Here is an 11,358-nt window from a genome sequence, read left to right as displayed (position 1 = left end):
TCCAGCAGTAGGCGTGGCAGGACGAATGAGCAGGTAGCTCCACCCTTGAGCAAGCAGGTTCCAGGCTGGGGGAAGGGAGGCCACACCTAGGCAGGAATCTGACTGTATTACTCAGGGTTCGCTAGGGTCACAGACCTTATGGGTAGTCTCTATATAGTAAAAGAATTTGTACTTACACTCTGCAGTCTAACTCCCATCAATGGTCAGCAGCAGCTGTGAATGGAAACCCAAGGATCTAGCAGTTGCTCAGTCCCACAAGGCAAGGAGGAAAAGAGCGAGCCTTCCTTCTTCCAATGTCCTTATGTAGGTCTCCAGCAGAAGGTGTAGCCCAGATTAAAGGTGTGTGCCACCATGCCTTTAATCCCAGATGACCTTGAACTCCCTGTCTTAATCTTCTGGAATTCATAGCCACTATGCCTCAAGATGTCCATACCAAGATCCAGGTCCGAAACATCTATCTCCCAGCCTCCAGATTAAGATCATGGTGAGCCTTCCAATTCTGGATTGTAGATCATCCCAGATATAGTCAAATTGACAACCAGGAATAGGCACTACACTGACTTTGAGCTGGGACTCAAGAAATAGGCCCAGATTAAGAACATTCATCTTTGAGCTAATGCAAACTCAGAGCAGGCTCAGCTAAGGCATGTGTGGCAGTCCTTTTGTCTTAGTCATACTGACTAGCCCCTAGAAATGGTGTTTACTGGATTTTGTTTATTGCCTTGCTTATTCTCTGACCCAGCACTGATTTATTGTTTGCATGTAGATAAATTGGTATAAGAGCAGCCTTCGGGAAAAAAAAATAAACCTGCTTCAACCTCAGAACTGGCTGGGGTCATGCTACAGTGTTGTCTAATTGTCTTCCTGCTTTTCAATCCTTACACCACTTAATTGCTTGAGCTGGCTTGGTCATCACTCTCCTCATTTTATCCATTATCTTGGGAATGTGCTCTGCACCCTCAGAAAAGAGGAATCCATTCCTAGCACACTCTCATCATTCCCCCTAAACAGGTAGGGTTGTCTGAAATAAAGACAGAGCCCAGCGCTCCTCCTGTCTCCTTTTGTGGGAATCAAGATTAGAGGTCACCACTGATATCCCCACCCCTTGTCTCTTCCTTAGATGGTACAAGTTTAGTCATCTTGGCAGGGCCCTTGCTCATGAAGCAGACTGCCCTCCTGCCTCTGGGCCTTCCTCTCTGGGAGTCAGACACTCAGATTTCTGCCTTCATCCTCTGAACACTCCCAACCGTGGACCAAAAATACCAGATCCCACCTTGACAATAATGCAGCTCTGAGAGAGAAATCGATTTAAGCTGGATGCTGTTGCCTGGCAAACATCTGAAGGAAGAGATGACATCTGTAGGACTGCATCAGGACATGGCATCAACTTGCTATGTGCGTTTTATCATTGATGACTCCTCAGTGAAACCCATGTTAGTCAAGGTGCAGGGGCAGCAGGACATTTCCTCCTGGGAGCAGAGACCATGGAGAAATGCTGTCAGCTGGCCTAGCTTGCTTAGGTAGCTTTCTCATACATCTCAGGACCACTTGCCCAGGGAATGGTGTCACCCACAGTGGACTGGAGCCTCCCATATCAACTACCAACCGAGAAAATACCTCAGAGATGTGTTCCAGGTCAGTTTGATCAGGGTGATCCCTCAATTGAGACTCTCCTCAGGGGACTCTAGGCTGTGTCAAGTGGACGGTTAAAGGTACCTGTCAACTTCCTTGATCTCCTCTCCTCCTGCTTCTGTCCTCACCCCAGGGATGCTAGGGTTCTGGATGCTGGATTATCAGTTGCTGTGATAAAACACCAGTGTTGAGATCCAGCTGATCCAAGGCTCTCCCCGCAGTTCTAATGTATGGAGAAGGAATGTAGTCCCTTATCTTTTTTTTCATTAGAAATTTTCTTTATTTACATTTCAAGTGCTATCCTGAAATTTCCCTATACCTTCCCATCGCCCAGCTCCCTTACCCACTATAGTGGCTATTCCTGGTTGTCAACTTGACTATATTGGAATGAACTACAATCCAGAATTGGAAGGCTCACCAGTGACCCTTATCTGGAGGCTTGGAGATCCTTATCTGGATCTTGGTATGGAGATCTTGAGCCATAGTGGCTATGGATTCCAGAATATTAAATCTCCGAGTTCAAGGTCATCTGGGATTAAAGGTGTGGTGGAACACACCTTTAATCTGGGCTACACCTTCTGCTGGAGACAATATAAGGACATTGGAAGAAGGGAGTCTAGCTCTTGCTCCTTCGCCTGCTTGCTGTGTGAGACTGAGTAACTGCTAGATCCTTGGACTTCCATTCACAGCTGCGACTGAACCATTGTTGGGAGTTGGGCTGCTGACTGTAAGTCATCAATAAATTCTTTTACTATATAGAGACTATCCATAAGTTCTGTGACTCTAGAGAACCCTGACTAATACACCCACCCACTCCCACTTCTTGGCTCTGGAGTTCCCCTGTACTGGGGCATATAAAGTTTGCAAGACCTAGGGGGCCTCTCTTCCCAATGATGACCCACTAAGCTATCTTCTGCTACATATGCAGCTAGAGACAAGAGCTATGGGGATACTGGTTAGTTCATATTGTTGTCCCACCTATAGGATTACAGACCCCTACAGCTCATTGGGTAGTTTCTCTAGCTCCTCCACTGGGGGCCCCATGTTCCATCCTATAGATGACTGTGAGCATCCACTTCTGTATTTGCCAGGCACTGGCATAGCCTCACCTGACACAGCTATATCAGGTTCCTTTCAGTAAAATCTTGCTGGCATATGCAATAGTGTCTGGGTTTGGTGGATGATTATGGGATGGATCCTTGGGATGGGACATGTCTGGATGGTCCATCCATTTGTCTTAGCTCCAAACTTTGTCTATGTTACTCCTTCCATGGGTATTTTGTTCCCTATTCTAAGGAAGAATGAAGTATCAACACGTTGGTCTTCCTTCTTGATTTTCTTGTGTTTTGCAAATTGTATCTTGGATAGTCTAAGTTTCTGGGCTAATATCCACTTATCAGTGAGTGCTTATCATGTGTGTTCTTTTGTGATTGGCTTACCTCACTAAGGATGATATCCTCCAGATTCATCCATTTGCCCAAGAATTTCATAAATTCATTGTTTTTAATAGCTGAGTAGTACTCCATTGTGTAAATGTACCACATTTTCTGTATCCATTCCTCTGTTGAGAGACATCTGGATTCTTTCCAGCTGCTGGCTATTATAAATAAGGCTGCTATGAACATAGTGGAGCATGTGTCCTTATTACCAGTTGGAACATATTCTAGGTATATGACCAGGAGTGGTATTGCTGGATCTTCTGGTAGTACTATGTCCAATTTTCTGAGCAACCGCCAGAATGACCTCCAGAGTGGTTGTACAAGCTTGCAATCCCACCAGCAATGGAGGAGTGTTCCTCTTTCTCCACATCCTTGCCAGCATCTGCTGTCACCTAAATTTTTGATCTTAGCCATTCTGACTGTTGTGAGGTGGAATCTCAAGGTTGTTTTGATTTGCATTTCCCGGATGAGTATTCCCTTATTTAACACCAAGAATACCCCTGGCAAAGTCAGTAGTAGCCCGGTGCCAGGGCCTTGGGGAAGCTTTGGACCTGTGGACCGAACTCCTCCCCACAGGAGCTGTGGTTTTTAGTCCAAATGCTACCATGAAATCTGTCTGTGATACATTTGATATCCTGTATTTTAGGCAATGTTGTTAGATTAGCTTCCTGCTGACTTGATGCTACTGCACGACAGCTTTCCACTGACTGTCCCATTTCCCCTCAGTAAGCCATATAAAAACTGCTGTTCTTGTTAATAAATTTGCTTGGAATAAGCCATCAACTTCTGCAAGGTCTATCTTCTTTATTTGTATCATTCCTGATCTACCCTATCAGGAACCTGCACAGAAGCCCTCTGGTCACACCATGACCAAAGCCAACTTATAAAAGGAAGAATTTATTTGGGCTTACTGTCCCTAAAGAAATGAGACTCCACTGACAGAGAAACATGGCAGCATGCATCAGACTGGAGCAGGAAGCTGCAAGCTCACATTTTGGTCCACAGCAAGTAGCAGAGAGAGAAGGAACACAGAGTAGGGTAAGATCTTAGGCTCAGATCCCACCCCATATGACATACTTCCTCCAGCAAAGTTCCTCCTAAACTGTCCCAGCAGCTCTCCCAGCTGTGTATCAAGTGTTCAGAGGCCTGAGACAATGGTGAACATCTCACTCAAACCATTGCAGTCGCCTCTTCAGTGCCATCTCCTTGTGAATAGTTAACATGCAATGGTCCTGAGGTCAAGGCCTGAGTTCGAATTCCCTCTGTAGCCTTCACATCAGTGTGACTACGACGAATCACTGTCCCTCTCTGATACTGTGTCCCCTTCGGGACAGGAAGAGGGAGAGAAACCCTGGACACCACCTTCTAGGACAAGGCCATGTGCATGTCAGCTGCATGAGCACAGCTCAACATCTAGAGAGGCAGGGCAGGCAGGGAAGGGAAGTCAGCCAGCTCTGTCCTCGGTCTGACAGCGACTGAGGAAGAGAAGGCACAGAACAGTTGCTTACACATTAGACCCTCACACAGGGTCAGACGCTGTGGTCCAGGAGGCAGGACAAGCTTGAGTCCTTAAGAGAGAGGAGCCTTGGAGAGCCTGCAAACTCAGGATGGTCAGGTGGTGTCATGGGGGAGTTTTCTCTGTGTAGCCCAGAGCATGGGCTGTTGTCAAGAGGTGGGTGATGCCTGCAGGAGGTTATAGAGATGTGGGTACAGACACTGCACAGTCTAGACCTTGGCAAGGCTGCCTGCTATAGGAGCTATGTGGACAGTGGAGGCCAGGGACTGGCCCCAGTGATGGGTGCATGAAAGTCTCCAGAGAAGGAGAAGTTAGATAGGAGAGTGTGAAAATGATACCCACCCACTCATGTGATCACACAGGGGTGGGATGCTGTGAGCCAGCAATGCATGAGAGATTTTCTCTCTAATCCTACCCCAAGTGGTAGGGACACTGGAAACAGAGGAGTGCTGTAGACACCCATTTCCTCAGCTCCTGCAGCCTGCATGACTTCTCTTTTCTCAAACCCCAGCCCAGTCTCCTTCCTATCCTTGCCTTTCTTTCTTGAGCTCCAGCAGAGCCAGAAGCAATGTAGAGTTAGGTCCTGGAAGGGCATAACCATCTAGGGTACCAGACAGGCCAGGGATGCTGCCTGCCTTGGAGAGGCAACAGTCTCCTGAGCTAAATGCTGTAGGGACTGACCACCCCTCACAGGGCTTGTTGTTTTACATGCAGGGAGCAGGGGAAGTAACCCTGTGGCCACAGTTGTGCACTCTCCCAAAGAGTTTACACAGTGGCTACAGAAGGCCTGCCTTGCTCTGCTCACTGGAAAGGATGCTGGAGGTCTGCCCTCAGCATCTTCAGACTTTCTGCTCCATGCTGGGAGTGGTGAGGAGTCACCTAGCTAGCCCTTCAGCTGCAGAATGTCACTAGCCAAGGCCCAACTCACACCTAGACACCCTGCCTTTGCCACTTGATCAAAGACTTTCCCACCTCTAAGTCCTTGTCCCAGGGTGACCTGTGCTTCCTCAGTGCCTGCACCATGCTCCCTCATCTGTCCTGTTCTTCCCCAGAGCTTTTCACAAGTCCTGTGGCCATCGGCATCAGTCCTTTCTCCCTGGCATCCTACCTGAAACCCTGTATTTCCATTTAAATTTTCCCCACTATTACAGGTTTTTACCTTTTATTTTTATTTATTTGTTTATTTGAGACAGTGCCTCATGGAGCCCTGATAGAACTTGCTATGTAGCCATGCATAAACTTGACCTCTCCATCCTCCTGCCTCTGCCTCCTAAGTTCTAGGATGATAGTCAGGCACCGTCATGCCTCGTTTTCTCCTTACTCATCTCATAACTGGGAACAGCCTGTAGCTCTTGATATTTCATAGCACATGCACTGACATGTATATTTATTTACTTTAAGTTTTTTTCTGTGTGGAATAGAGCACACGGCTGTTGGGAATTGGATTTCACATTTTAGCCTGTGGGTCGTGGGGCTCAAACTCAGGGTCTCAGTCTGGGTAGCACGTGTCCTTAGTAATGATTCATCTCACTGTCCTGTTACAACTATTTTTAAAATGTTTAATGAATACATCAAATTCTTAGCAGTGAGTGTGGCATGTTGGGAAGCAGAGTGTACAGGCATAACACAGGACTTTGGGCTCCTGCTTCCCTTCCCCCATTCTGAAGTATTCCTTCATATCCAGATTTCCCATCCCCCAACCCTGAGCAGGTTTCTGCCCAATTCCTTGCTCCTCCATTCCTGGGAATAAATGCCCATCTCCTTTCCTCTCATGGCCTCTACTCCACATGTGACAGGTAGACTGGTAGGAGGGTCTAACCGGAGGGCAAGCAGGACTTAAGAGTTCTAGCCAGGTCTCAGAATGGCCTCTGACTCTGTCACCTGACTTCTGTGGGTGCATCTTGGGTGGAGAACAGAGACTATAAGCTAAAGAGGAAGTGGGAGAACTGGCAGAGGAGGAGAAATGAGAATTCTCTACTTTCACTTTCCTCCTGGGCATGCTCAGCCCTCCTCAGTCCTGGCCTTATGAGGCAGGAGATCAGAGTCTCTGAGAGCCTTTATCTAGTTCAGAGCAGGGGCCTAGACTCGAAGCCTGTAGCTGGAGGATCCACAGGACCACACAGACTTTGCCCAGCTTCTCTCTCATCCACAGAGTTTTCTGCCTTCCTCAGGAGCTCCTGCAGGACTGGCTGTGGTGGCTCCTGAATCCTGCCCAGAGTTGCTCTCCTCTCTCAGAGCTCCACTCCTTTCTTGCTCCCCATCCTAGCTCAGGAGGACTCAGTGATGGCCTGGGAGCCCACATACCTGTTCTCCCTAGTGCTGCTGCTGCTCTTGGCCTCAGGTGAGGGCAGGGACAAGGACAGAGGGAAGGAACCAGGTTGAGAAGAGGGCAGGGGGCAGCAGGTGGGCACAATGGGGCTCTGTGCTTGGGAGGGTAGAGTACTTGGTGGGCTGTGGCCAGCCGCTGGCTGCAACAAGTTCTGAGCATAGACACACAGAGGGTCTCTCCCTGAGAAGGGAACACATCTCCTCCTGCTGCTGCAGAGGATGGGGGATCTCTGACAGGAAGCATGTGTTCCCAGGCTCCTGGACACAGGACCTGGAGTTACTTCGAGCACTGGAGGGCCAGACTGTTTCTGTGACATGCTGGTATGATACGCTCTACCACTCCAGTGAGAAGATCTGGTGTAAGCAAATAGACAGCTTGTGTTACCCCTTCATCAGCAAAGGTGCCAAGAAGCTAAGATACTCCATCCAGCAGTCTTCTCAGTTCAACTTCTTCACAGTCACCTTGACTGAGCTCAAGATGAGTGACTCAGGCATCTATCACTGTGGGATCAATGAAAATAACAAGATAATTTTTCTCAGAAATATCCACCTGGTGGTGTCAAAAGGTGAGCTTCCCCTTCCATGTGGCTCTCAGCCTTCCTGGGTTGCAAAGCTCCAGAGTTGAAGAGGACTCAAGAAACAGCTTCCTCTAGTAGAGAGGTTCTCAACCTGTGGGTCAAGAGCCCTACAGGGGTCTCATATCACATATTTGCATTATGATTCATAATAGTAGCAGAATTACAATTATGAAGCAGCAATGACATCTCTTTACCATTGACGTTCACAACAACATGAGGAACTTATTATTAAAGATCCACAGCATTAGGAAGTTTGAGAATGCCTGCTCTAGTAGCTGAAAACTGAGGTACAATGAAAGACCCTCCTCCCCCAATGCCACAAGCTTTTTAAGGTTGCGGCAGACCCTAGGACCTAGGCTTGCCAGCCTCTGTGGAGAAACTGGTAAGAGCCAGTTTATCTGAACACTGTTGTTGCTGGTGTTGCTGACAGGAATCTCCCATTATAATTGTATTTGTACGCATGCTCATGCGATGGTGGACATGCCAATGTTCTTTTGGCTGAATTTAGTTCATCAGGCTTGGCAGTGAGAGTCTTCATCTGCTGAGCTTTCCCTCCTACACCATTAACCTGGAAGAATCTTAAAGTTTCCTCAAACATCCACAGCCTTCCATTCCTGACTGTCTCTTGCCTGTAATTCCATCAGAACTCACTCCAGGGTTGGTGGGCTGCAGCACAGAGACCTCAGAGTAGATGGAGGAAGTCCCTGATTGACAGTGAGGAAGACTCAGGGCTCAGAAATGTGACCCTCATCCTGGATCTGCTATTAATAATTAAGAAACTGTGAGCTTTGGGATGGCAGTCCTGGGACCTCCACTGGTCCCCAGACCTTGTCATAACTCATTCTGAAACTGCAGAGATGCCAAGCTCCTTGCATTTGTCTGTGATGCTCAGAACTTCAACAGAGCCCTCTCCATGCTGCCGAGACAGTTGGTTAAGTGGGTACCTGAAAGTCAGCCCCATCCAAATTTGGACCCCAGGTCCCTTCCAGACATTAGGTATTATGGTGGTTTGAATGAAAGTGGTCCCCGGGCTGGCAAGATGGCTCAGTGGTTAAGAGCACTGTCTGCTCTTCCAAAGGTCCTTAAGTTCAAATTCCAGCAACCACATGGTAGTTCACAACCATCTGTAATGAAATCTGATGCCCTCTTCTGGTGCATTTGAAAATAGCTACAATATACTTAGATATAATAATAAATAAATCTTTAAAAAAAAAAAGAATAATTTCCCACAATTTAAAAAGAAAGAAAGAAAGAAAGTGGTCCCCATAGCCTCCTAAGGAATGGCACTTGTAGGAGATGTGGCCTTACTGGAGTAGGTGTGGCCTTGTTGGAGGAAGTTGAAGTCACTGAAGGTGGACTCTGAGGTTTCAGGTGCTAAACATCTCTAGGATGGCTCTCTCTTCCTGCGGCATTTGGATCCAGATGTAGAACTCTTAGCATTTTCTCTAGCACCATTTCTGCCCGCACACCCCTGTGGCTCTTGCAATTAGAAAACAAGACAAGACACAACTCTATCCGAGCTCTGAAGAAAACCAATTCTTACCTAGCTCAGCCATCCTTTCAGGCTTACAAAGTACAAGCTGTGGATGTGTATAAAGAGCTAGGTCAGGTAAGGATGCACTGGAAGTCAGAGATTCTAGCAGCCTGGCTTACTCCCAGAATCTTCATCACAGGTCCATTGCAGGCCAGTAGTAAGGGGGAGCTCCTATACATGGATTCCCTTGGGTAGCATGGGTCAGTAAAGGGTGAACAGTAGACTTGGAAGATAGTTGGTTTCATTTCCCAAATGTCTGCTTAGAAGTTACATTCTTAGGAAGCCTCTTGCAATCTACCCTCCTCCTCTCACGATGCTATCGGTGCCCCTCCCATGGGCTTCTAAACTATGATCATAGGTCTTGCTGTAGGCAGGAACTATATGAAGACCTGATTTCAAATGCAGACTCTGCCTCAGTAGACCTGAAGTGACACTTGCTTTTGAGGAACAAGTCTCTAGGCTCATTTCTGTAGGGATCATGCATTAACAAGTCCCCACTATGAATTTCTGAATTCTTTGAGGAGGAGTTACTGCCTTGCTGGGCTCTACATCCCCAGGCAGTAACAGTGGATGTGTCAGGGATGGCAGAGAGGGAAGGAACAGTCCTCCTGAGAACAAGGAGAGTGTGTGCCAAAGCCAAGATGGATCTCAGTCACAATATCCAGGAAAAGGACAGCTTGAGAGTGATGTGACTTACAGAGGTAGCGAGAACAGTTTCAGGGAGAGGAAGGGGCAGGTTGAGAGTGATCAGCAGCAGGCAAGAGAAGTCTCACAACTCAAACAGCCCAAGAAGTCTCTCATTATGCCTCTTCCCACTGTTTCTCCTTTTCTCCTTCCATTCTTCTTGACTGCTTCTGACTCAGGATAACTTTACACTATTTCTTTGGATTTTAGCAAAAAACAAAAAAACAAAAACTAAACAAAACAACTTGCATCCTGGATGGCTGCTTTCGTTTTCCTCAGCTCCATTTCTCATTACCTGCTCCTCTGTCCATCTGTCCATCAATCCATAAATCTATCTCTCCATCTATGCATCCACCCACCAACCCATCTGCCCACCCATCCATTATCTCTCCACCCGTTCATCTATCCACCTCCCGTGCCTTCTTGCAGGTTCTTCAGTTGTGTCCACTCCTGACATCATTCCTACTACAAGGCTGTCTGAGCTTCCCATCCTTATTACCACAAAATACTCACCCAGTGACACAACTACAACCCGATCTCTACCCCAGCCCACCACTGTTGTTTCCTCTCCTGATCCTGCAGTCATCATCATAAATGACACAGATGCTGACAGTATTCCTGGCTCCTGGTTTAGACACCCTTCATTTTTTTCGTCCTTGTGTTGAAAGGATGTGGGGATGAGGATGTGGGGTGGGTGGAGCGGGATCAGACAGGAGTCAATACTCGGTCTGTATGGAAATTTCCAGAGAGGGAGGGGGTGGCTGGATGCGTAGGTGGCTCCTGTCCTCCCCAGCTCACCTTCCATGTTTTCTTGCACATCAGAGTAGGAGGAGGATGGAAATGGCAATTTTTGATGAACACTATTAATCCTGCCAACACAGAAGCAGGACAAATTCTCATGTCAAGTAGACTAGACTGTGTATCATTGGGTGAGCCAGGAACCCCTGGGACCAACAGTTCCCAGGGATACTGTTGGAGTGCTAGAAGACCAGTGCTAGAGGAGGCTATCGCCTGACTCCACAGGTATTGTCCTATGACCATCTCCAGTATTGATCATTCATTCTGTTTGACTTTACTTAATTTTTGTTTTATTTGATTTCAATGCTGGTGGGAGAACCCTCCCATAGACTGAATGAGCACCATAATATAGACTGAAGGAGCACCCTACCATAGACTGAAATTGCACCCTACCATAGACTGAAGGAGCACACTACCATAGAATAAAGGAATGTCAAGTTATGGAAGTGATGCTGGACTCAGCATATTTTGTTTGCAGTACTAGGGATCAAACTAGGCTGAGATCCTGGTTACTGTACATGATAAAATCAGATTTTTCAGGAGATTCTTAACCCAATGCTTATGTCTGTCACCTCTTCATTTTTGTATCAAATCCCTGAGACAATAGGTTTAAAAGAGGACAGGCATTCTTTGTCTCCGAGTTCTAGAGGGTTCAGTGTGTGGCTTTTGGATCTGTGGTGAGACAGTGTATTGTGGTGGCAGCATACGGCTAAGCTGTACCCTCCATGGTCATGACATTGAGAAAAATGAAGAAGGGGGGGGGAGGGGAAGAGGCTAGGTTACATCCCCTTTGGGGAATGGATACATGGCGGATGGTGAATGGGTGAATGGTTGAATGCGTGCATGAAT

The 11,358-nt window shown here is 47.2% G+C and overlaps 1 protein-coding gene across 1 annotated transcript; it reads left to right on the top strand.

The window, feature by feature from the left end:
• The first annotated feature begins 6,870 nt into the window (after positions 1 to 6,870).
• Positions 6,871 to 10,376, top strand: LOC110312261 (triggering receptor expressed on myeloid cells 1-like). The gene is made up of 3 exons (XM_021185787.1): positions 6,871 to 6,928; positions 7,170 to 7,481; positions 10,141 to 10,376. The coding sequence occupies exons 1-3, from the start codon at positions 6,871 to 6,873 to the stop codon at positions 10,374 to 10,376; spliced, it is 606 nt and encodes a 201-aa protein (XP_021041446.1).
• The last annotated feature ends 982 nt before the right edge of the window (positions 10,377 to 11,358 follow it).

The sequence above is a fragment of the Mus caroli genome, chromosome 17 (assembly GCF_900094665.2).
Source record: "Mus caroli chromosome 17, CAROLI_EIJ_v1.1, whole genome shotgun sequence".
Lineage (NCBI taxonomy): Eukaryota > Metazoa > Chordata > Mammalia > Rodentia > Muridae > Mus > Mus caroli.
Note: the sequence above shows the minus strand (reverse complement) of the source record. Positions and strands in the feature narration are given on the sequence as shown.

Coding starts and splice junctions, on each gene's coding strand:
- LOC110312261 (XM_021185787.1), top strand. CDS start 6,871: ATGGCCTGGGAGCCCACATACCTGTTCTCCCTAGTGCTGCTGCTGCTC. Junction 6,929..7,169: donor GCTGCTGCTCTTGGCCTCAG/GTGAGGGCAGGG, acceptor ATGTGTTCCCAG/GCTCCTGGACACAGGACCTG. Junction 7,482..10,140: donor CCACCTGGTGGTGTCAAAAG/GTGAGCTTCCCC, acceptor GCCTTCTTGCAG/GTTCTTCAGTTGTGTCCACT.